The sequence below is a fragment of the Entelurus aequoreus genome, linkage group LG04, assembly GCF_033978785.1.
Source record: "Entelurus aequoreus isolate RoL-2023_Sb linkage group LG04, RoL_Eaeq_v1.1, whole genome shotgun sequence".
NCBI classification, from domain to species: Eukaryota; Metazoa; Chordata; class Actinopteri; order Syngnathiformes; family Syngnathidae; genus Entelurus; species Entelurus aequoreus.
In genome coordinates, this window is record NC_084734.1 from 88996339 (window position 1) to 89023838 (window position 27500).

The following is a 27500-nucleotide window of genomic DNA, read 5'->3' on the forward strand; positions in this document are numbered from 1 at the left end:
GACGAAATCTTGTTGCCTCAGTAGACTGGTTTTAAAACTTGCAACCCGGTTCACTCCCCTAGTATTTTGCATACTCCTCAGCATGTCTAGTTGTATAATGACGTTTCAAATTGTATTCCTTGTGCAACGCAACTTTCTCTGTATCAACTACAGAAAAGAGCTATAAGGATTATTCATAAAGTAGATTACTTAAAACACACTAACATATTATTTATTAATTCTGGTTTATTGAAACTACAGGAGCTAGTAAAGTTACAGACATTATGTGTCATGTTTAAGGCTAAAAGTAAAACATTACCAGCAAATTTACAAAAAATGTTTGTCATCACTTCTGAGAATGAAGAGCATAGAAGAAAAGGTCATTTCAAACATCAGTATTCAAGGACAACTTTAAAACAAATGTGCATATCAGTGGTGGGGGTTAAACTATGGAATTCTCTTTACAAGAGATAAAAGATTGTAAAAATATATTCCAATTGAAAAAATATATAAGGACAGAACAATGAGATCATATGGACAGCCATAACTGTTTACATTTTGCTTTATATTTATTATTTTACTTATTTTTTGCCTAGTTTTGTATTTGTTTTGTATCATCCTGTGAGGTGTATACTACTTATTTTGTTTTTTTTGTTCTTTTTGTACATCATGAAGTTTTGCACTTCTTGTGTTTTTTTGTTTGTTTTCGTTATATTTGGATGTAATTGTTTGTTTATATGATATCATTAAGTAAGACTACGTACTATGTTGAAGGGGGCAGAAAAATATAAGATTTTTCTTCATCCTGCTCCTTCTCAGGCATTGGTGTGTAAATGTATAATTTAAAAATTGAGGTATAATTGTCTATCGATCAAAGATGCACATCAATGAAGGAGATAAATAAAAATGAAATGAAATGAAATAAGACACGTCGGGGTGCCCCTGTGAAAGAAATATTGCATCAAAAATCGTCTCTGTCTGGAGCCAACGGGAGGAGGGTGGGGGGTGGAGTTTACAGTTACGGTAGCACAATTAGCCCCGAACGGGTTAACATCACCACGTCTGTATCAGCGCTGGGGTCCAGTGCACCACACTTTTGTATTGTCGCTCGCTCCTTCGGCGGAGTGCTCGTCTTCCCCGCCCGGACTGTTTACAACGGGGGCGGGAGCGAGCAGGCGGGCGAGGGAGGGAGGAAGGAAGAGCGTGTGTCATAGAAAAGCGGCAAAATGTTTCTCTGCTTGCATTACGCAAGTGACATCAATGCATACTTGCCAACCTTGAGACCTCCGAATTCGGGAGATGGGGGGGGTTGAGTTGGGCGGGGTTAGGGGTAGCGGGGGTGTTTTTGTAGCCCGGAAGAGTTAGGGCTGCAAAGGATTCTGGGTATTTGTTCTGTTGTGTTTATGTTGTGTTTAGGTGCGGATGTTCTCCCGAAATGTGTTTGTCATTCTTGTTTGGTGTGGGTTCACAGTGTGGCGCATATTTGTAACAGTGTTAAAATATAAATAAAATAAAATATGACCACCCTCAGTGTGAAATGTATGGCTGTTCCTCAAGTATGTCTTGCAATAACCTGCGTGTGTCTCTAGAAGCCTCATACAACATGTGTCTGGGCTGGCACGCTGTTAGTATGGAGAAAAAGATGATGCGGTGACAGATTCTAGAGGACACTGATGACAGTGCCATCACGGCACGCCCTCGATATTGTCGAGAGCCTCATACCACAACGTGATTGGTAGATTTCTTCAGCTCCGCACACAACGCTGTCAAGCGCCATTCATTTAAAACTCGCGGGCCGCACTAACATTAAACTTTCATATTAAGGTGGGGGCCGCAAAATAACGTCTCCCGGGCCACAATTGGCCCGCGGGCCGCGTGTTTGAGACCCCTGGACTATATAGTATAAACCGCATGTTATTTTTGTACAACAACAACTTCAGCTGCCGAACGTTATAAGGTAAATATTCAACAAGTACAACATTAGCACGGACGGTATAGCCAAGTTGTGGTTAAGAAGGTGGATTTTTGTTCCTTATATTTACCAGAAACGAAGTGATCCGAACACACGACCCGGGACTTTGGGGGACTCCAGTGAGAACCGTCCTCGTTTTCCCGGTGTAAAGCTGCGAGCCATTTGTCTCGTCTCTGTGGGCTTTTATCGCGCTTTGGCAGAACAAAATACAACCTTTGTTTTCCCTGTTTCCAGTTGTGGTTAGCACAACCAAAAACAACACAGTTTTTCGGCATTTTGGAGGCAGAATGACGGGTTTAACCAGCGTAGGTCGACAGGTTAAAGAGTAATGGCAACGGTTTGTTTTCAACGCCAGTCTGGTTGCTATGGCTCGAAGAACCCGTATGTAGCTCAGTTGCCCGGATGTCGGCCCTCACCCATTAGAAGTTAAACTTTGAAAAATTGTCTACAAACTGATACAACCTTGCAATATTTAGTTTTGAATATTTGGAAGTGTACTTCCTTATTCTAACACAGGGCGGAAATGCTGGCATGCTATGATTGGATACTGTACCTGCAGGGGCGGAGCACCAAATTATGCCCCCCCCCATTCTGTTTTAAACATAAGTTCACTCCCCAATACACACACACTTTGTATGTTTACATGCACTAAAATGTAGCATGGATTTGGTTGAAACTATTTTTTTAAAAGGCATGTAAAAAAAACTACTTATTTATGTTTTTGACTTTAAAAAAAAATTAATTAACATTCAAAAATATACACCCCCCCCCCCAACCCTGTTTTTTTTATGGAAAAAACACAAAATATGCAATATTTTCACCCAATAATTTTTTTAAAGTGGAATATTTGAGATTATATAATCATTTGAGCCTTTAAAAGGTTATTAACTCATAACACTATTGATTTTAATTCATTATTATTTTTTGAGCAATGACACTTAAAAACAAATCACACTAAAATTATTGGGGATCCAAAAGGGTCCTACTCATTAAAGTGTTAAAAAAATAAATTATACATTTTTTTTACTATTTACTTTTAAAGGCCTACTGAAAGCCACTACTAGCGACCACGCAGTCTGATAGTTTATATATCAATGATGAAATCTTAACATTGCAACACATGCCAATACGGCCGGGTTAACTTATAAAGTGACATTTAAAACTTCCCGGGAAATATCGGGCTGAAACATCGCGGTATGATGACGTATGCGCGTGACGAAGTCCGAGTAACGGAAGTTATGGTACCCCGTAGAATCCTATACAAAAAGCTCTGTTTTCATTTCATAATTCCACAGTATTCTGGACATCTTTTGCAATTTTTTTAATGACCAATGAAGGCTGCAAAGAAGACAGTTGTAGGTGGGATCAGTGTATTAGCAGCGGACTACAGCAACACAACCAGGAGGACTTTGTTGGAGCGCTAGCCGCCGACCTCACCTTGACTTCCTACGTCTCCGGGCCGCCAAACGCATCGGGTGAAGTCCTTCGTCCTTCTGCCGATCGCTGGAACGCAGGTGAGCACGGGTGTTGATGAGCAAATGAGGGCTGGCTGGCGTAGGTGGAGAGCTAATGTTTTTAACATAGCTCTGTGAGGTCCGATTGCTAAGTTAGCTTCAATGGCGTCGTTAGCACAGCATTGTTAACCTTCGCCAGCCTGGAAGGCATTAACCGTGTATTTACATGTCCACGGTTTAATAGTATTGTTGATTTTCTATCTATCCTTCCAGTCAGGGGTTTATTTCTTTTGTTTCTATATGCAGTTAAAGCAAGATGCTATCACGTTAGCTCGTAGCTAAAGCATTTCGCCGATGTATTGTCGTGGAGATAAAAGGCACTGAATGTCCATTTCGCGTTCTCGACTCTCATTTTCAAGAGGATATAGTATCCCAGGTGGTTTAAAATACAAATCCGTGATCCACAATATAAAAAGGAGAGAGTGTGGAATCCAATGAGCCAGCTTGTACCTAAGTTACGGTCAGAGCGAAAAAAGATACGTCCATCGCTGCCTCTCAAGTCATTCACTGTAACGTTCCTCATCTACGAATCTTTCATCCTCGCTCAAATTAATGGTGTAATCATCACTTTCTCGGTCCGAATCTCTCTCGCTCCATTGTAAACAACGGGGAATTGTGAGGAATACTAGCTCCTGTGACGTCACGCTACTTCCGCTACAGGCAAGGCTTTTTTTTATCAGCGAGCAAAAGTTGCGAACTTTATCGTCGTTGTTCTCTACTAAATCCTTTCAGCAAAAATATGGCAATATCGCGAAATGATCAAGTATGACACATAGAATGGATCTGCTATTCCCGTTTAAATAAAAAAAAATAATTTCAGTAGGCCTTTAACACAATAATCTCGAAATCAACTTCAGATCTATCCGTCAATTATAAGTTTTATTTTTGTTTTTTCGTTTTAGGCCTTTCTTTTTTAAAAAAAAAACAGCTCAGTTTTTTATATGGCAAACACAAAATATGCTACATTTTCCCCAAAAAATATCTCAAAGTGGAATATTTAACGTGACGTAATTGGAGCCTTTTGAATAGGTCAATAATTCTTAATGACATTGATTTTGATTCATTATTATTTTTTAAAGAAAGAAACAGCCTGCATTGCAGCTTTGTGTTATTACAGTAAACATTGCAACATATTCTTTGTTTGCTCCTTTATACCACTTTTTACGTTTGAAAAATTTTTCAATCGTATTTTTAAAATGTGCCGTGGGGCCGTTAAAAAATGACCTGCGGGCCGCACTTTGGACACCCCTGGTGTACAGGGTTACAGAACAGGAACGCTGAGGGCTCGCCACAAGGCGCCCCGTAAAAGATGGGATAAAGGTTGTCGCTGGGGGAGGATGAGTAAAAAAAATACAATTAGGAGCCCAGTCTGGAGTGGGAAAAACCTCCATAGCAAAGCACGTATACATATTACAACATACATCTCGAGACTTGCAACAGAGGGGAGGGAGTGGGAGCTACGGTGGAGGGCTGCAGCTCTTCAGGTGGTGCCCAGCCGTCCATCACCCCTAAGAGATTCGCGTCAAGGGCGTTGGATGGGGGGTGGGATATGTGTGTGTGGCGTATATTTTTCGTGGATGCATGTGTGTGTGTGTAAGCCTGCCGCGTGTCTCTGTTCCGCGGCCTTGGTGTTATTGCAGCCGCCAGTCAGTCCAAAGTCAACAACAACAGGTGTGTGTCCATGACAGACAAAAAGGAAGTTTGTTGTGTCTTCGCCGCACTGTCAAGTTATAAAGTTAAAGTACCTATGATAGTCACACACACGCTAGGTGTGGTAAATTTTGTCCTCTGCATTTGACCCATCCCCTTGTTCACCCCCTGGGAGGTGAGGGGAGAAGTGAGCAGCAGCAGTGGCTGCGCTCGGGAATCATTTTGGTGATTCAACCCCTAATTCCAACCCTTGATGCTGAGTGTCAAGCAGGGAGGTAATGGGTCCCATTTTTATATTGGTCTGACTCGGGGGGTTTGAACTCACGACCTACCGATCTCAGGGCGAACACTCTAACCACTAGGCCACTGAGCAGGCTTCAGGAGAGTCTCGAAGCCAGGGAAACAATCCAAGTTAGAATGTTTTGTATGCGAGTGAAATAAAATTTGCTTTTCACTCTAAATATTCTATGACTGGTCCTCAAATTCATCCTGCGGGGCAGACAGTCCGTTGTTATCCAAATTACAAAATGTCCACAGTTCTGCCCGCATCTTCCAATCATTTGTGGCAGCTTTGGGGTACTTTGAAGACTGCCAGCAACTTCCAATTGGTCGACAAACCAGAGCAACGCTTACTCCAATCAGCAGATGTCCTGTTGTCATAATTCCGAATAGTTGGATATCTTCATGTCCTCGACAGAAAAGGGTCGCCAGGCACGCGGCACTCCTTCTTCTCCCAAGAGTCCGTCGTGTGTCCAGCAACAACCGCTCCGTCAAGACAAGCAGGTTCCCCCAAACCCAAGATCTTGTCAATTTCGTTGAGGCCAGTTAATTAGTTCCAATGTTTAGATTTGGAGAGCAGTGCAAAAGAAGGCAACAAGAAAGTTAAGACAAGACAAAGAAGCAAGCGGGAGAGATAAGGGAGAGGAAAGGGGAGCGTCCGCCCTCAATGAGTGCCAGTGAGAAAGACATTATTGCCGTATTTTTCGGATTATAAATCGCAGTTTTTTTCATAGTTCATACTCTGGAGCGATTTATGTGTGAAATTATTAACACATTACCGTAAAATATCAAATATTATTTATCTCATTCACGTAAGAGACTAGACGTACATCAGCAATCGTCACACACACACATGTCAACCAATACAAATTCGGCGGGGGCGGGTCACGGCAGAAGTGCATTGTGAAAAAAAAGATGCTACCTGCTACTACTTCCGAACCTATGAAAATTGATCATTTCCACATTGCCGGTAACTTATAAAAACTGAGAAGGGCCTGTGGGAGCAGTGGATGATGGATGGAGAGCACAACTTCACGGCAACCGGGAGAATGCGCCATGCAACTTTTCTGGATGTCATTGGATGGATGGAAAAAGCATGGGCTTCAGTGACAACCAAAACCATCGTGTCCGGATTCCGAAAGGCTGGAATAATTGAAACTGCAACTGACGATGACTCTGACGTAAGCGACGTACCGATAAGAGGAAGCGGCGCATTGTAAATATTCTATAAATCTAATCCATTATTATTATTATTATTGTCTACCTTTGGAGTTGGCAGAGTTGTTTAGAAGCGACACCAAGGAAGAAGATTTCATGGGATTTAGCGATTAGGAGTGACAGATTGTTTGGTAAACGTATAGCATGTTCTCGCTCAGGGCCTCAACACACATTACTGTCGTCATGAACGGCCTTCAGCTCATCAAAGCCATGCTCCCCCCACTATCACCCTCCCCACCAATGCCAGCACTTCATTAAAGGAGTTAAAGGACTCAAAGGACTCCAATGACATCACAGGACTCCAATGACATCACAAGACTGTAAAGACCCTCTCCATCAAAGGAGAGGATGTACGCCGGCAGTTCTTGAAGCTGAATACGCGGAAGGCCCCCGGGCCGGATGGTGTCTCCCCCTCCACTCTCAGACACTGTGCGGACCAGCTGGCTCCTGTCTTCACTGACACTTTTAACACCTCTCTGGAGCTATGCCGCGTGCCGTCCTGCTTTAAGACCTCTACTATTGTCCCTGTCCCCAAGAAAGCACGGATCACAGGACTAAATGACTACAGGTCGGTCGCGCTGACGTCTGTGGTCATGAAGTCCTTTGAACGCTTGGTCCTGCCCCACCTCAAGGATATCACCGCCCCCCTCCTGGACCCACTGCAGTTCGCCTACAGAGCCAACAGGTCTGTGGATGATGCAGTGAACCTGGCCCTCCACTTCATCCTGGAGCATCTGGACTCCCCAGGAACCTACGATAGGATCCTATTTGTGGACTTCAGCTCTGCCTTCAACACCACCCTCCCTGGAATGCTATGAGACAAGCTCTACCAGCTCAGCGTGCCCGACTCCCTCTGCAGTTGGATTAATGAATTCCTGACAGACCGAAGACAGCACGTACGGCTGGGGAAGATTGTCTCGGACAGTCGAACCACAAACACTGGTACTCCTCAGGGCTGTGTACTCTCCCCCTGGCTCTTCTCCCTGTATACAAACTGCTGCACCTCCAGTCACCAATCCGTAAAACTGCTCAAGTTTGCGGATGACACCACCCTCATCAGGCTCATCTTGAATGGCGATGAGTCCGCCTACAGGAGAGAGGTGGACCGGCTGACGTCCTGGTGCAGCCTCAACAACCTGGAGCTGAACGCCCAGAAAACAGCGGAGATGATCATGGACTTCAGGAAAGTCACAGCCCCACCATCCCCCCTCACCCTGATTGACTCTCCCACCCCCGCCCCCATTGTGGACTCCTTCCGTTTCTTGGGCACCACCATCACCCAGGACCTCAAGTGGGAGCTCACCATCAGCTCCCTCATCAAGAAGGCCCAGCAGAGGATGTACTTCCTGCGGCAGCTGAGGAAACTTAAGGTGCCGACCGAGATGCTGGTGCAGTTTTACTCAGCCATCATAGAGTCCATCCTGACCTCCTCCATCACAGTGTGGTTCCCCGGCGCCACAGTCCAGGATAAGAATAGACTGCAGCGCATCGTACGTGCTGCTGAGAAGGTGATTGGCTGCAAGTTCCCATCCCTCCAGGACTTGTTCTCCTCCAGGACCAGGAGGCGTGTGGGTCGGATCACAGCTGACTCTTCTCACCCTGGACACAAACTATTCTCCCCTCTCCCCTCAGGCAGGAGACTACGCTCCATCCAGACCCACACCTCCCGCCACCTGAACAGTTTTTTCCCCTCGGCCATCAGGCAAATGAACAATAACTCCTAACAGCAGCTCCTTGAATTCCTTCTAAGTCTATCTTTTAGCTCAGTTATAGCTCTTTTTATTACCAAATATGTGTTATATGTGTTTTATGTCGCACGTTTGCACCAAGAAAAATTCCTAGTTTGTGAACCCGTTCTCAAACAATGGCAATAAAACTATTCTGATTCTGATTCTGATATGTTATAGTTATTTGAATAACTCCAGTGTTTCCCATAAACTGCCAAGATACCTGTGGCGGTGGGGGCGTGGCTATGGGCGTGGTCACATGACATCATCGAGTAATTTGCATAATTTACTACAATATGATTTTCTCTAAAAAGGCTCAAAAAATGTATACTTACTAATTAATAACAGTTTTGTTTTAAACATCCATCCATCCATCCATTTTACAATATAATTACAACACTTTATGTACATATTTATATACAGATTTGAACAATAAGTTATTCACTGAAATATATTTATTAATTGTGGTTCTTACAAAAAATATATTTTATAAAATATAAAAGCTACAATGTCTCTTAAAGCTCTGCCCCTTTAATTAGTGCATACTAAATAATTTAACTTTAGCCTACTACTACAAGCATATTATTTATCAGCAACATAAAGTGAAACAGAGGCAGAGGTGTCCTGCCACAGTCAGTAACAAATAAACAGAAAACAGTAGTGGTCAAATACAAATAAGGCAACAAGAGAAGTATCCTACACTTCTCTTTTGTAAAGTAAATCTGAACAGCCTGTAAGGGCATCTACATCAACTATATGATTTGCCTGAGAAGCTGGACAGGACAAAAAATAAATAAAAAAAATTATTTTTATTTTATTTTATTTTATTTTTATTTATTTTTATTTTTTTATTTGAGGCGGACGTAATTCTTTCGTGGCAGGCCGCCACAAATAAATGAATGTGTGGGAAACACTGGACTCTTACCATAATATGTTACGTTAACATACCAGGCATGTTCTCAGTTGGTTATTTATGCCTCATATAATAAATGAATAAATCGGTTCAAAAGCAACAAGTCGGTCTCTCACAGATGGCAGACCTATTCAGAATTTCTGCGTGGTACTAATATACTAATTGTTAACCTTATAACTAGTTTCCTAATATAAAAAATGCAAATACAAGTATGGCATGATGTAGAAACATGATACAACTACCGTGGCGTTTTTCATACTCATGCTATTGCCGGGTGTTAGCATGCTAATTATTAGCATTTTAGTTATTTTGTTATGGTAAAAATGTATGTCATGATGTAGAACTGATTTAGTACTTTTGATACTTAGTTTGTTACTTTTGGTTAGCATGTTAGCTGTTAGTGTGTTAGCTATTAGCTTTATTAGCATTTCCCTGAATAAATAGGCTAAAAAGCAGCAAGTCGGTCTATCACAGATAGCAGACCTATTCAAAATTTCCGCAGGAATGTTCTTGTTTTAAGGGTAACTGCATAAAAGTTATTTAAATTGAATATAAAAATACGGCATTACATTATTTCTTTTTTCTACCTGCAGTCAATCTGATAAAACCAAGACATACTGTTGACATTAATGCATGTTTTTATGCTGAATCGTGATTCATTGGGTGGTTTGTTTTTTCACAATGCTGTGCTGACGTCTCTTTATTGTCACCTAATGTCCTTCAGTCCAGCATTTGATCCTTTTATCATCATTTAGTTGTTTCCTCTCTACCCTACAGAGGCTCCAACAGCTGCGCCCTGAAGGTGGCAGGCCTGACTACGCTGGGGTGCCTGCTGGTGGCCAGTCAGGTGTTTGTGGCCTACATGGTGTTTGACCAGGGGCGGCAGATTCAAACGCTGCAGAGGAACGCTGACAAAATGACAAGGCAGCTGCAAGCACCTCAAGGTAAAAGAAGGGATTTAATCCAACGATTATCAGTAGGTTATTTTGACCTATATTATGGGTTGTACTTGTATAGCGTTTTTCTACCTTCAAGGTACTCAAAGCGCTTTGACAGTATTTCCACATTCACCCATTCACACACACATTCACACACTGATGGCGGGAGCTGCCATGCAAGGCGCTAACCAGCAGCCATCAGAGGCAGAGGGTGAAGTGTCTTGCCCAAGGACACAACGGACGTGACTAGGAAGGTAGAAGGTGGGGATTGAACCCCAGTAACCAGCAACACTCCGATTGCTGGCACAGCCACTCTACCAACTTCGCCACGCCGTCCCTATTGGTATATATATATATATATATATTGGTATCGGTCTTCTTCTTTTTTTTCTTTTTTCTTTTTTACATACATTACAGGCCAAAAGTTTGGACACACCTTCTCATTTAATGCGTTTTTTTGTATTTTTATGACTATTTACATTGTAGATGGTCACTGGAGGCATCAAAACTATGAATGAACACATGTGGAGTTATGTACTTAACAAAAAAAAGATGAAATAACTGAAAACATGTTTTATATTCTAGTTTCTTCAAAATAGCTCTGATTACTGCTTTGCACACTCTTGGCATTCTCTCCATGAGCTTCAAGAGGTAGTCACCTGAAATGGTTTTCACTTCACAGGTGTGCTTGAAGCTCATTGAGAGAATGCCAAGAGTGTGCGAAGCAGTAATCAGAGCAAAGGGTGGCTATTTTGAAAAAACTAGAATATAAAACGTGTTTTCAGTTATTTCACCTTTTTTTGTTATATCATAGTTTTGATGCCTTCAGTGACAATCTACAATGTAAATAGTCATGAACATAAAGAAAACACATTGAATGAGGAGAAGGTGTGTCCAAACTTTTGCCCTGTACTGTATATCTGCCAAAAATATTATATATGTTATTATAAATGTTACGACAAGGCCCTCATGGTTTGCGGTGGGTGTCGTGGTCCCGGATGCAAAAAGACAGCCGGCAACAGCGTGCAGGTAAAAAAAAAAAAAAAATTATATTTAATGCTCAAAAATACGAAAGAAAAGCATGCAATAGGGAAGTGCACCAAAAACATGGGGAGGCTGAAAGCAACGTAGCGAAGCATGAACAGCTGGCTTATCAAACCCTCTGATACTTTGCTCGCAGGTGAGAACAATAATTATTACTCAACAGCCGGAGTGAAATGGCTGCGTGAAAACACCAACCAAACAGGGAATGGAAAGAAATTAAGAGCGCTAAACAGGAAAACACCCCCAACACAGGGAAAACATCACAAAACCAAAAAAACAAGGCATGACAGCGCATGACAATATAAGTAATGAAAAAGAGACAACATTCTCATACTTTCTGTGACATCCAGGAAGGAATGATGTCAGTCAGCTTGGAAAAAGGTCTCGACTATATGCAACGTGAAGGAGCCTGGACGTGATTTATATAAATGTTCACAATATTTTAGGGTTCTCACAAGGAAACCTTAATATGCGGACGACACGACAGTAGTGGGCCTCATCCGTGACAACAACGACATGGACTACAGGGAGGAGGTGAAAGATCTGGTTGACTGGTGCAGAACCAACAACCTGGTCCTGAACGTCGACAAGACCAAGGAGATCATCGTTGACTTCAGGAAGCACCAGTCCAGCCACGCTCCACTCTTCATCAACGGCACAGCGGTGGAGATGTTAAGCAGCACCAAGTTCCTGGGGGTGCAGATAACTGACAATATAACCTGGTCCCTACACACCGGAGCTCTTGTAAAAAGAGCTCAGCAGCGCATGCACTTTTTGCGTGGGATGAAAAGAGCACAGCTCCCTCCCCCCATTCTCAGCACATTCTACAGAGGCACTATAGAGAGCCTGCTGACCAACAGCATCTCTGTCTGGACTGGAGCCTGCAGTGCCTCAGACTGGAAGTCTCTGCAGAGAGTGGTGAGGACGGCGGAAAAGATCATCAGGACTCCTCTTTCTCCTATCCAGGAGATCGCAAAAAGCCGCTGCCTGACCAGGGCTCAGAAAATCTGCAAAAACTCCTCCCACCCCCACCAAGGACTGTTTTCACTGCTGGACTCTAGAAAGAGGTTCCTCAGCCTCCGAAGCAGAACCTCCAGGTTCTGTAACAGCTTCTTCCCTCAGGCCGTAAGACTCCTGAACGCATCATAATAATCCCCTCAATTCCCCCCAAAAAAGGATTAACTCGCTGGAATAAAAAGACAATATAACATACATCCATAAACGTAGATGCAGATGAAAAAGTGCAATATATTTATCTGTACAGTAATCTATTTATTTATATATACACCTTATTGCTTTTTTATCCTGCACCACCATGAGCTAATGCAACAAAATCTCGTTCTTATCTGTACTGTAAAGTTCAAATTTGAATGACAATAAAAAAGGAAGTCTAAATGTAATAAATCCATAAACTGCTAATTTCCCCAGGATATTTCTCATACTTTGCAATGCAAATGTTGATAGTCCTCTTAGACACATGTAAGGAAAGTGTTTGTGAAATCCCGTTGTTTTTAAATGAACCACAACATTAGTGCCGCATAAAACATTATGTTGCTACTAGTCCAATGTTTTCTAAAAATGTGAAAAAAAAGAACTTAAAGCCTTGTCTAGCTGTTTACTGATGTACAGTATACTATTAATGTTTACATAACTTGTACTGCAAATGAATATCGTCTCCAAATGTTGGCTAGGTATTGGCCTCCTTGACTGATAATGATCGGTATTGGCCCTGAAAAAAACATATCGGTGGATCTCTAATTTTAACCCTTTAAAACACAGGTGTCAAACGCAAGGCCCAGGGCCAGATCTGGCCCACTACATCATTTTATATGGCCAGCGAAATCCTGGAAATGATATGCGTCAAAAAAGTACTGTATATTTTCTTACTAAATGTATTTCTTCTTTTCATTTTTAATAAACCATATACAGTACAGGCCAAAAGATTGGACACACCTTCTCATTTCAATGCGTTTTCTTTATTTTCATGACTATTTACATTGTAGATTGTCACTGAAGGCATAGCAACTATGACATCTGTGAAGTGAAAACCATTTCAGAAGCTCATGGAGAGAATGCCAAGAGTGTGCAAAGCAGTAATCAGAGCAAAAGATGGCTATTTTGAAGAAACTAGAATATAAAACATGTTTTTAGTTATTTTACCTTTTTTTGTTAAGTACATAACTCCACATGTCTTCATTCATAGTTGGGATGCCTTCAGTGACAATCCACAATGTAAAAAGGCATGAAAATAAAGAAAGCGGAAAGCGAAACAACAGCTGGCTTATCAAACCCTCTGATACTTTGCTCGCAGGTGAGAACAATAATTATTACTCAGCAGCCGGAGTGAAATGGCTGCATGACAACACTAACCAAATGTGAAATGGAAAGAAAATAAGAGCGCTAAACAGGAAAACACCCCCATCACAGGGAAAACATCACAAAACCAAAAACAAGGCATGACAGAGCATGACAATATAAGTAAAGAAGAAGAGACAACATTCTCATGATTTCTGTGACATCCAGGAAAAAATTATTTCAGTCAGCTTGGAATAAGGTCTCGACTATATGCAACGTGAAGGAGCCTGGACGTGATTTATATAAATGTTCACAATATTTCAGGGTTCTCACAAGGAAACATTACAAATCCATATTAAATCCATAAACGGCTAATTTCCCCAGGATATTTCCCATATTTTGCCATGCAAATGTAGATACTCCTCTAGACACGTAATAAAGGTGTTTGTGAAATCCCCTGATGTTTTTGATGCTAAATGAACCACAACATTAGTGCCGCGTAAAACATTATGTTGCTACTAGTCCAATGTTTTTAAAAAAATAATGTGAAAAAAAGAACTTAAAGCCTTGTCAAGCTGTTTACTGATGTATACTATTTATTTTATGAATAGTAATACAAATTAATATTGTCTCCAAATATTGGGTATTGGCCTCCTGGACTGATAATGATCGGTATCGGCCCTGAAAAAAACATCGGTGGATCTCTAATTTTAACCATTTTAAAGTACAGGTGTCAAATGCAAGGCCCAGGGCCAGATTTGGCCCACCACATCATTTTATATGGCCAGCGAAATCCTGGAAATGATGTGCGTCAATAAAGTACTGTATCTTTTCTTACTAAATGTATTTCTTTTCATTTTAGAAAAATTACATTCTCAATCTGATAATAAAATTGCATTTAGGTCAAAATACTGGTGTCTTTCTGAAAGTAAAGAAAATATTATGCACACAAGTAATAACTGCGATAAATCAAAATGTTGAAGTGTGATTAATCTGATTAAAAAATGTATCGTTTGACAGCACTACTAATGTAACAAATACATTATTATACATTCTAAACGTTTTTATTTTGTTCAAATAAACACTTAAATATCTGCTTGACTTAGGATTCCAAAGCAAGTTATCCATCAAATTGTACACCGTATAAAAAATAATGTTTTTGCATGTACAGCATGTACAATCAACAACCGTAGATTTTACGGTAAAAAACCCCAAAACCTGGCAGTTCAGTCGCCAGAAATGTACCATTAAAAAAACCTGGAACTGTTTTTCCATTTATAGCAATATGCCAAAGTACATTTTGTGGTAAAATTCTAGAGACACGCATAGAAAAAGTAGTATATTCTAAAAAAGAGACAAATATCGTGGCATTCCTTAAAATGTGTGATATTTTGTTGCATGATTTAAATGGTAAAAAGTTGCACTTTACAAAAAAAATAAATAATTGAAAGCCAGTTGTCAAATTTGGGAAGATGAATGCTTCTGAGCCCATAATTTTGACTCCTGCAGGGGTTCCAATAAAGAAGCGTGTGCCAGCAAACGGACACCCTTTGATGAATTCGTTTTTGGAAGCAGACGCAGCAGTATCCCTTCCTGAGCCCAAAGCACCTGCGGAAGTACGTTTTACACAAAACAATAATTTAACTGTAAGTGTAAGAGTCATTATTTCTGTTAGTTATTTTGCTCTATCTCCACTAAAAACAAAATCTATTTGTGTCTAAATTGCTGTCAGCAGGAAGAGAAGCACAGTGTGTCTGCGGCCGTCAGCGTGGAGGAAATGATGAGTCTAATGGAGGTCATTTGCTCTCAGAAAACGTTACTTTATCTTCGCATTCTCAAATATGGCGGTGACAGTAAATAATTATCACTTTTTTAGGAGAACTTTGAGTTGCCAGAGTTCAATGACACCATATTTGGGAACCTGCAGAGCTTGAAGAAACACTTGAACCACAGCAACTGGAAGGTGAAGCTCAGATATAAGAACCTTACCCAGCAATAATGTTAATTAAAAATGTTTTCTTTCCGCAGAGCTTTGAATCGTGGATGGGCAACAATATCCTCTTCCAGATGGCCCAGCTCAAGGCAGTGTCCCCCATTGGTGAGCCAGGCTACTACAACTCATTACTACTGTATTTTCCAGACTATAAGGCGCACTTAAAATCCTTTTTTTTCCTCAAAACTTGACGGTACGCCTTATAACCCAGTGCGCCTAATGACCTTGAAGCTATTTTATTTGGTTCATAGTGAAATGATAAGTGTGACTAGTAGATGGCAGTCAAACATAAGAGATACGTGTAGACTGCAATATGATGGCAGTCACACATAAGAGATACTGTACAGGGTTGCGTTGTATCACCAACACTGTTTACACTGTACACCAATGATTGTAGGACTGTGCACCCTAACAATTATATGGTGAAATTTGCGGACGATACCGTGCTCCTAAGCCTTCTACACAAGGATACGGACCCCTCTGTGTACCAAGACGAGATAGACCTATTTATTAGGTGGTGTGATACCAACTATCTTATTTTAAATGTGACCAAGACACAGGAAATGGTTTTGGATCCGAGGAAAGTGACTGACCATGAGCCAGTGGTCATCAAAAATCAGGAAATCACCCAGGTATCCTCATATAAATATTTAGGGATTCATTATGATAATCTTCTCTGCTGGAAGACACATATTGACAAACTGTGCAATAGATTGCAACAGAGGCTATATTTTTTGCGAAGATTAAGATTGTACGGCGTAAGCACCCACATCATGATGATTTTCTACCGTGCCATTGTAGAGAGCATCATTAGATACGGGATCACCTCATGGTTTGGCAACCTAACCATTAAGCTAAAAGCAAACTGGCCGGCATGCATAAAACGGCAATGAAAATCGTAGGGAGGAAAGAATATGAGCCTATACAGAGCATCTATGAGCAGGCAGTTAGGAAAAAAGCTAAGAAAATTATTTCCAACTCACAACACCCACTCTTCCCTGAATATAGAACCCTGCCATCAGGCCCACTATGCAAATCGAACCGCCTTAAATTATCATTTGTCCCAGCCTCCATTAAGCTGACCGACAAGGTGCAATAGAATGTTAATACATAGGTTAGCACTTTTTTTTAGAACTAAGCACTTTAGCACATAGCACTTTATCTATGAGCTCTAGTGCAATGCACACTGGCACTTTATCTTTATCTCCATACTGTAGATTTTATGCCTACATCAAAGTGCCACCTATGTCTATCAAGCTCCATGTTCTGATGTTTAAATGTTAGTTGTCTGGTTGTAGTTGTGTCTGCGCTTGTGTTTTTGTTCTGTTGTTTTTGTGTATGTTAAGAAAGCAATGATGCACTGTGCCCAAGACAAATTTCCCCGCGGGGACAATAAAGTTGAACCTTGAACCTTGTACATGTAGACTCCACTCTGATGGCAATATGACTCAAGTAAACAACACAAACATTGTACCGTATTTTTTGGATGCATAATAAAGAAGGAAAAAAACATATAAGTCACACTGGAGTATAAGTCGCATTTTTTGGGGAAATGTATTTGATAAAAGCCAACAGCAAGAATAGACATTTGAAAGGCAATTTAAAATGTCTAAAGAATAGTGAACAACAGGCTGAATAAGTGTACGTTATATGAGGCATAAATAACCAACTGCTATGTTAACGTAACATATTATGGTAAGAGTCATTCAAATAACTATAACATAAAGAACATGCTATACGTTTACCAAACAATCTGTCACTCCTAATCGCTAAATCCGTTGAAATCTTATACGTCTAGTCTCTTACGTGAATGAGCTAAATCAAATATTTGATATTTTACGGTAATATGTTAATAATTTCACACATAAGTCGCTCCTGAGTATAAGTCGCACCCCCGGCCAAACTATGAAAAAAATTGTGACTTTTAGTCCGAAAAATACGGTATATGTTCCATTGAAAATATAGAACATTACACACGGCGCTCAAAAATCTATCAAAATGTTTTAGCTTGGCACTCAGCATCAAGGGTTGGAGTTGGGGGTTAAATCACCAAAATGATTCCTGGGCGCGGCGCCGCTGCTGCCCACTGCTCCCCAAGGGGATGGGTCAAATGCAGAGGACAAATTTCACCACATCTAGTGTGTGTGTGACAATCATTGTTACTTTAAACTTTAGTAGGACTTTGGTAAGCTATGAAGCCGCACCGCTAGATGGATTGTACTGTGCTTCAACATACCAGTATTAATATGGTGTGTATATAAGGTAAGACATATTATCTGGCGTTTTGTTTCGCAATATTATGCAAAAGCAACTTTTCTTACCTTCTGGTACCTGCTGATGTGTATTTGGGATCTGTATAAGTCCTGAAAAATTACGCGCATCCGCCTTTGTAGTCCATGACGACACCGTAGTCGATAAGATTCTTCCTTTTCTCTATCTTAAAAAGTGAAAGTAGCAATGATTGTCACACACACACTAGGTGTGGCAAAATTATTCTCTGCATTTGTCCCATCACCCTTGATCACCCCCTGGGAGGTGAGGGGAGCAGTGGGCAGCAGCGGTGGCCGTGCCTGGGAATCATTTTTGGTGATTTAACCCCCAATTCCAACCTTTGATGCTGAGTGCCAAACAGGGAGGTAATGAGTCCCATTTTTATAGTCTTTGGTATGACTCGGCCGGGGTTTGAACTCACAACCTACCCATCTCAGAGCGGACACTCTAACCACTGAGTAGGTCTTCTTGTTATGGGACATTCATCCTCCGCTGTTGCCATTTCTAATATAAAGTAGCGTAAAGCTCTTACTCTTACATCTGCCATGAAAGCGCTAAAGTGGTAGTGGGTTTACATTATTCACCCAAGGAACATTAGTTCTTAGAGTTGGACGTTTTTTCATGGGACACATTTCCGACGGCTGCTCCGTTATTGATTGAAGTAAAGTCTGAATGTCATTAAAACAGTTAGCTCCATCTTTTGACACTTCTTCCATTCCCGTCCTTGCACGCTACACCGCTACAACAAAGATGACGGGGAGAAGACGCTGTCGAAGGTGAGCCACGTAAATAAGACCGCCTTATATATATGAAAAAAGATCGAAAATAGACCATTCATCGGCAGTGCGCCTTATAATCCGGTGCGCCCTATGGTCCGGAAAATACGGTATGTTATTGATATATAATTCAAAGAAGTTCTCAGTTGTCCATTGAAGCCTTTCAAAGAGCTACATGTAATGGATCTCCTCTGCATCTCAAGAGGCTTTTCAACCGTTTCTCTTTCATTTTTCATTGAAAAATAATAGACAGAGAAAAACAGTTGCATATTTTGGAGAAATAACTTGTATTAAGTTTAATATACAATAATGATAAACAAAGAAAAATACACAATGGTGCATTCAGTCACAAATCACATGTGTGGCGCCCTCTATGGGTTGTGGTAAAAATGCATACATGACAAATGGTCACTGATTTATGGGCAGTTAGTTGCTTAGTCCTTTAAAGCTGTGTGGTGTGGGGATTCGGCCAAACACCCTCAAGTTATAGCAGATCTTTTTGTCCAGGACATTGAGCTGTGTGAGAAATTTCAAGTCAATTTAACTTTTGGGTTTCAATAACAGGGCCACCATGAGGTGTATTTGTGAGGAAAACAATAGCAACACATATTCTGTAACGCTTTCACCCTTTTGTGTGCAACGGTTCAGGAGTAGAAGTGTTAGTTGACATACGCAAACCCCCATTATTGTTTAACGAATCTACACCTGAAGTTGTGTAAAGTTAGCAGGCTAATATTCAGAGACAACTCCAGGGATGTCCCATTACTTTTTTCCGCCTTAAATGTTTGGTTGTTTGAATCATTTTACTAATAAAAGTGGTTACTTCAAACATTGTCTTTACCGTTAATGAATATTCTATGACAGCAGTGTCATGATCTTGAACGACAATTATTAGTTTATGGTACAAAACCCAAAACCAGTGAAGTTGGTACGTTGTGTAAATCATAAATAAAAAACGGAATCCAATTATTTGCAAATCCTTTTCAACCTATATTCAATTGAATAGACTGCAAAGACAAGTTACTTAACGTTCGAACTGGTAAACTTTGTTATTTGCAATATGTTTAAAAAAAGCTGGCATAAGTGGCAAAAAAAGACTGATAAAGTTGAGGAATGCTCATCAAACACTTATTTGGAACATCCCACAGGTGAACAGGCTAATTGGGAACAGGTGGGTGCCATGATTGGGTATAAAAGCAGATTCCATGAAATGCTCAGTCATTCACAAACAAGGATGGGGCGAGGGTCACCACTTTGTCAACAAATGCCTGAGCAAATTGTCCAACAGTTTAGAAACAACATTTCTCAACCAGCTATTGCAAGGAATTTAGGGATTTCACCATCTACGCTCCGTAATATCATCAAAAGGTTCAGAGAATCTGGAGAAATCACTGCACGTAAGCGGCAATGCCCGTGACCTTCGATCCCTCAGGCAGTACTGCATCAAAAAGCGACATCAGTGTGTAAAGGATATCACCACATGGGCTCAGGAACACTTCAGAAAACCACTGTCAGTAACTACAGTTGGTCGCTACATCTGTAAGTGTAAGTTAAAACTACTATGCAAAGCCAAAGCCATTTATTTATGCCCCTAAAGCTGACCAACACGCCAGATTGTAGTCAGCTGGAGGCGTGTCTTAATGAAATTAAACAATGGATGTCCGCTAACTTTTTGCAACTCAACGCTAAGAAAACGGAAATGCTGATTATCGGTCCTGCTAGACACCGACATCTATTTAATAATACCACCTTAACATTTGACAGCCAAACAATTAAACAAGGCGACTCGGTAAAGAATCTGGGTATTATCTTCCACCCAACTCTCTCGTTTGAGTCACACATTAAGAGTGTTACTAAAACGGCCTTTTTTCATCTCCGTAATATCGCTAAAATTCGTTCCATTTTGTCCACAAGCGATGCTGAGATCATTATTCATGCGTTCGTTACATCTCGTCTCGATTACTGTAACGTTTTATTTTCGGGCCTCCCTATGTCTAGCATTAAAAGATTACAGATGGTACAAAGTGCAGCTGCTAGACTTTTGACAAAAACAAGAAAGTTTGATCATATTACGCCTATACTGTATATACCTTTTATATACATATATATATACCTATACTGGCTCACTTGCACTGGCTTCCTGTGCACCTAAGATGCGACTTTAAGGTTTTACTACTTACGTATAAAATACTACACGGTCAAGAACTCCGGCTTATTAGTGATTCCCAGAGCCCAAAAAAAGTCTGCGGGCTATAGAGCGTTTTCTATTCGGGCTCCAATATTATGGAATGCCCTCCCGGTAAAAGTTAGAGATGCTACCTCAGTAGAAGCATTTAAGTCTCATCTTAAAACTAATTTGTATACTCTAGCCTTTAAATAGACTCCCTTTTTAGACCAGTTGATCTGCCGTTTCTTTTCTTTTCTTTTCTACTCTGCTCCCAACCCGGGGTGGACCGCTAGCCTGTTCATCAGATGGGGACATCTCTACGCTGCTGACCCGTCTCTGCTCGGGATGGTTCCTGCTGGCCCCACTATGGACTGGACTTTCGCTGATGTGTTGGACTTTCACAATATTATGTCAGACCCACTCCACATCCATTGCTTTTGGTCTCCCCTAGGGGGGGGGGGGGGGGGGGGGGGGGGGGGGGGTTACCCACATATGCAGTCCTCTCCAAGGTTTCTCATAGTCATTCACATTGACGTCCCACTGGGGTGAGTTTTCCTTGCCCGTATGTGGGCTCTGTACCGAGGATGTCATTGTGGCTTGTACAGCCCTTTGAGACACTTGTGATTTAGGGCTATATAAATAAACATTGATTGATTGATTGATTGATTGATTGATTATCAACAACACCCAGAAATGCTGCCGGCTTCGCTGGGCCGGATCTTAATGCATTTGGCTTTGTTTACTTTGTAAGTAAGTAAGTAAGTAGATTTTATTTATAAAGAGCTTTTCACAGATAAAATCACAAAGCGCTGTACAAAACAGGTGTAGTAAAACAACAATTCAATTAAAACAACAGGGGCAACATCATAAAAAGGATACAAAGTGGATTCAAATTTATAGTTAAAATGTGAATCAACTAAAAGCTTTACTAAAAAGAGAAGTTTTCAAATGTTTATTTAAAAAGTTTCAACACAGTCAAGATCACAGAGGGACTGGTGCAAATTGTTCCAGAGTCTGGGAGCTATAGCCTGCAATGCCAGGTTTCCACGAGTTTTAAAACAAGTTTTGGGGATCTTCAGAAGACCCTGGCCTGAAGACTGGAGGCTGCGCCCTGAAGAGTAGGGGCATAGCAAGCCAGTGATGTACTGAGGGGCCCCACCATGCAATGCACGGAATGTCAGGACTGAAATTTTAAACTCAATGCGGAATTTAACTGGAAGCTAATGAAGACTGGATAAAATGGGAGTGGGTGCACCGGTCAAAAGTACTCGACGTGCTGCATAGCTTTCCTTGCGCTTCCTGTTCTGCACTATTTCCGCTTAGTTTTCCCTAATGAAAGGGTTTTTACTTAAGAGCCCAGTCTAGATTGTATTTTTTTACTCATCCTTCCCCAGCGTTTTACCTTTTTCCCCATCTTTTACGGGGCGCCTTGTGGCGACCCATCAGCGTTCCTGTTCTGTAACCCTGTACACTGTTTGTTTGTCTAATCTTGAACGGGTTTGTGCTGAAAACAAAGTTTTGTTGTACTTGTGCAATGACAATAAAGACCTATCTATCTAAAGACCTATCTATGTAATATCAGTCTGTAAGAGCAAAGAAGCCCTTTGGTGACGACGGTTTTATCTCCCTATCCAGCGTCACCCATCAAGACCAAGTGTCAAATGCAAGCCGAAGCCGGCGGCAGCCAGCTCTCTTCTTTCCGCCCCGCGTGTGACCAGCAGGGCCGCTACCTCGCCACTCAGTGCTGGCGCGCCATCGGTATGTGCTGGTGTGTGGACGTGGACACCGGCGATGCCATGGAAGACACCGTCACACCGGACCGCGACCCTGACTGTAGAGTTGTGATGGATGATTGGGATTGATGGACTGGAGGATGGTGCTAAACATTAGGTATGGTTCATCATCTTTCTTGTCATCTGGTGGATGTTTGCCTAATGAATCATTTAGGCTCATAAGCTCTTTAACTAACCAATACATATTCTGCTAATCAACACTCTATGATGTGGTACTGCTTGTCATACAGCAAGCATCCAAACATACCACTGAGTTTCTAAGAGAGTTTGTCTTCTACAGTAAAAAAAAATAAAAAAATTATAACAAAATAAAAAAAATCCCAATCTCGTCTTTTCAGCAGGATTTCATGCATTTTGCAGCCACGTCGTTAGGCAATCCGTTTTATGAGCGTCAATGTTAGACAATCAATAAATGGTCACTTTACTGATTTAAAACTATAACGTCTACCGTATTTTTCGGAGTATAAGTCGCTCCGGAGTATAAGTCGCACCGGCCGAAAATGCATAATAAAGAAGGAAAATAACATCTATAAGTCGCACTGGAGTATAAGTCGCATTTTTGGGGGAAATGTATTTGATAAAAGCCAACACCAAGAATAGACATTTGAAAGGCAATTTAAAATGTCTAAAGAATAGTGAACAACAGGCTGAATAAGTGTACGTTATATGAGGCATAAATAACAACTGGTATGTTAACGTAACATATTATGGTAAGAGTCATTCAAATAACTATAACATATAGAACATGCTATACGTTTACCAAACAATCTGTCACTCCTAATCGCTAAATCCCATGAAATCTTATACGTCTAGTCTCTTAAGTCAATGACATCAATAATATTATTTGATATTTTACGCTAATGTGTTCATCATTTCACACATAAGTCGCTCCTGAGTATAAGTCGCACCCCCGGCCAAACTATGAAAAAAACTGTGACGTATAGTCCGAAAAATACGGTAATTACAATAAGTATAACAATTATAAACTACTATAAATCCAATGTTCCTTTACAGGAGAGTGCTGCAAGGGTCATTAGTGGAAATAGATACCAGAAACCTACGAACCTAATATTAAAACAGTTAAACTTATTGAAATATAATGAACTGGTTGACTATACATCCATCCATTTTCTACCGCTTGTCCCTTTTGGGGTCGAGTGAGGTGCTGGAGCCTATCTCAGCTACAATCGGGCGGAAGGCGGGGTACACCCTGGACAAGTCGCCACCTCATCGCAGGGCCAACACAGATAGACAGACAACATTCACACTCACATTCACACACTAGGGAACATTTAGTGTTGCCAATCAACCTATCCCCAGGTGCATGTCTTTGGAGGTGGGAGGAAGCCGGAGTACCCGGAGGGAACCCACGCAGTCACGGGGAGAACATGCAAACTCCACACAGAAAATCCCGAGCCCGGGATTGAACTCAGGACTACTCAGGACCTTCGTATTGTGAGGCACATGCACTAACCCCTGTGACACCGTGCTGCCCCTGGTTGACTACAATATTGTAAAAAAAAAAAAAAAATGTATAAAGCATGTGTAAAAATTCTACCAAACGATGTTCAAAACAAATTTGTAAAAAGAGAAAGTAATTACAGCCTAAAATTAACTGAGATTTTTTTATACTGTGACAATCACATCAAAAGTGTATGTGTAGTGTATAATGTATTACTATTATTTATTTCAATGCAGTCAGGCAGGATTTATGATTCACCAAAGCAACTGTGGACAAAAAAGTAGTCTTTTTTTTTTTTTACCCAGCTGGAAACAAATAATAATGAATCAAAATCTATGTTAGAATTTATTGACCTATTTAAGGCTTAAATTATTTTACATTAAAATATTCCACTTGGCAATATTGCATATTTTGTGTTTTTGCAACTGACAAGCAGGGTTTTGACACAAAGGGCATTAAACATTGAAAAAAAAGGAATAACTTTATATTGACGGTAAAAAAAATTAGCAAAAATGTTCGCATGCTAATATTAGTTTGTTAAAATAGGAGAAGTCGGCATAATTGTTAAATTGCGGCATGTATCAAAAGCTGTGATTTTTAGGTTTGAATGAATACAATTAGGAAAACTGCTAGCATAAAACATTAGCATGCTCGCATAGGAAAAGTTAGCGTACTTCTAAGATGGCGTCAAGTGTCAAAAGCCATGATTTTTAGGTTTAAATTAATAAAATGAGAAAAAATGCTAGCATAAAACATTAGCATGCTAAATAGGAGAAATTTGGCATACTTCTAAGATGGTGCCAAGACTTGCAGTGAATAAAAAAAGAAAATAACAATAGCTGGGTTGCATATGACGTCATATCCATTTTTCTTCTTTGCAGCTTAATTCACTCGATGGTCAAGCTACACGATGGTCAAGCAGCTTGAGCGTAGCATTAAAACAAGTGAGAGTGTAGAGTTTGAGCAGAAAAAGCCATATTGCTGTTCTGTTCCTGGGTGTTCCAGTCGTTCAAATAGAGAGATAGAAAAGAGCTTTCCTAGAGTCCAGAAAGAAGTGGTTCATAAAGTCTGGGAAAAAGCCAGAGTGCGTCGAAGGAAATGCCTCTTAAAAATATCCCTTTCATCATCTTGTGGCATACAATCAGACCATGCTTGTGTCTGCAGTGATCACTTTGTAAAATGTTTGTTTGAACATTTGATTTGTTTGAGAAACTTTCTGTGATGCATTCGAGTTTATTCCCTACTATATTAGTAGTGTTTGAGAGCAGAACTAAACGTAAAGAAAGGACAAGAGATCGCATTAGTTTGTGTTCTTTTGTGGTTGCTATGCCTAAATATAACTACAAAGACCTGCTTGTGCAAATTAACTAACGTCATATTAAGTCCTAGTAATAAACATTGTGATTGTTGGTCCAATCCACCCTATTTTTGTTGTCGATTTTTATAACAGAAACTAAAAGTTTCTGGAAAGACAAGTGCTTTATTCAACATGGATGACCACATTATAGCATCTTTAGTGGTATTTGTTAGCATCAAGAAAATATCTTTAATAGTATTAATAAACTAGATCATGGGTGTCAAACTCAAATACAGAGTGGGCCAAAATGTAAAACTGAACAAAGCCGCGGGCCAAGGTTGAACAAATGAACCTTTTAATAGGGACCCAAACAAGTTTTGCATTGAATATTGAACAAGCAAGGCTTATGTAACTTTATAGTGACATGCAAAATCCAGTTTCAAATAATAATACTAATAATTACAAAATATCAATGGCATATCAAATACAATTTAAATAAAAATTGAATGCCTCTTTTCTATTTGCAGCCTTCTGAGGTAAATATCAACATTAACTTTTTCCACAGGCTAATACATTTGAAAATAAAATAACAATGAATAAACCAACCATTCAGGACTTTAAACTGCTCAGTTTGCAACACACTGATCTAATCTGATGTGCCCAAGCCAGATACCTGCCATCTTTTCTTGGATGCTAGTTCATTAATGTCGGGGCTCAGGCTTTGAGCTGAGGCAACCTTCATTATCGAACGAAGGTGTTTATCAGTCATTATATCTCGTAGTGCACCCGGACCACAGTCTTGGGGGCGTGCCTTAAAGGCACTGCCTTTAACGTCCTCTACGAGCTGTCGTCACGTCCGCTTTTCATCCAGTCCAACGAGTGCTGGCCCAGTCACAAGATATGTGCGGCTTCTGTACGCACACACACGTGAATGCAACGCATACTTGAGCCATACAGGTTACACTAAGAGTGGCCGTATAAACAACTTTAACACTGTTAGAAATATACGCCACACTGTGAATCCACACCAAACAAGAATGACAAACACATTTTGGGAGAACATCCGCACCGTAACACAACATAAACACAGCAATAGTTACGACGTGGCCCTGAGTAAAAACAAGTTTGACAGACCTTTATAATATAAAGTGTTACGAACAAAAGCTTTTACAAAAAATACATATTCTTCAGACTGTCAGTTTAACTGCTTTTGAAACTATAGTAACATGAAGTCTTGGTAAGGTAAAATATGCAATAGTCCACAGATTAAGAGTGTATAGTATACAGTTTAACAAGATAAACCTTGACAAACGATATGAAACCATGTTGTGTTAATCACAAAGATTATCATCAAGGCTTATGTCAGGCTGATTACAAAAATAAGTACAAATATACTGCAAAAGAAGGCAGGCATGAAAACAGATGAATAATACATTTACATACAATTAGGCACTGCTAAATTATATCATTTCTGACTAAATTATTAAAAAATAATTATACGTAATAATAACATATATGTTTAATGCATAAACTGCCAATAAAATTTTAAGTGAAAATAAAAATGCATCTTCATCCCTTTAGTCATATTTTTTGCTTCTATATATGACTTTAGCTCCAGACTTCTTTGATATTGTCTTTACTGCCACAAGTGGTAAAAAAAAGTGTATTACAACTGAGTACAGCTGCGGCCCATACAGACCACAGCTGAGAAACAGATATTTTTTGCGCTCCTCCAGGGGGCGCTCACGGCCCAACAATGGGTTGAGAAACAAGGCCTTATAGTACCCCTAGTCGCGTGTCGATACGTACTTCGGTTTTGAGGTCACGGTTCGGGTCATTTGCTCCTAAATGTGGACAAGACCAAGGAGCTGGTCATCAACTTCAAGAAGAAAATGACCCTTGTGGAGCCCATCAACATCCAGGGCCGGGAGGTGGCAGTAGTGGGGCAGTACAAGTACCTGGGAGTCCACTTGAACAGCAGACTGGACTGGAAGGACAACAGCAAAGCTGCATACATGAAGGGCATGAGCAGACTCTTTTTCCTGAGGAAGCTTAGGTCCTTTAATGTGTGTTGGAGATCTGTTGTGGCCAGTGCCCTGTACTTTGCAGTGGTTTGTTTGGGGGAGCAGCACCAGCAAAAGGGACTTAAACCGGATTGATAAACTGATCTGGAGAGTCGGCCAAACTATTGACACGCAGCTGGAGGTGTTTG

General features: G+C 40.6%; 1 protein-coding gene across 2 annotated transcripts in view; it reads left to right on the forward strand.

The window, feature by feature from the left end:
• LOC133649137 (H-2 class II histocompatibility antigen gamma chain-like) overlaps window positions 1-23018 on the forward strand; it is a 24366-nt gene extending 1348 nt beyond the window's left edge. Inside the window, exons 2-7 of one of the 2 annotated variants that reach the window (XM_062045947.1) lie at window positions 10030-10196; window positions 15039-15145; window positions 15262-15324; window positions 15406-15492; window positions 15558-15627; window positions 22372-23018. In XM_062045947.1, the coding sequence (XP_061901931.1) occupies window positions 10030-10196; window positions 15039-15145; window positions 15262-15324; window positions 15406-15492; window positions 15558-15627; window positions 22372-22598 (721 nt within the window). In that variant the 3' untranslated portion in view covers window positions 22599-23018. The remainder of the gene's footprint in view (window positions 1-10029; window positions 10197-15038; window positions 15146-15261; window positions 15325-15405; window positions 15493-15557; window positions 15628-22371) is intronic. The other variant, XM_062045948.1, reaches the window with a different exon arrangement.
• The last annotated feature ends 4482 nt before the right edge of the window (window positions 23019-27500 follow it).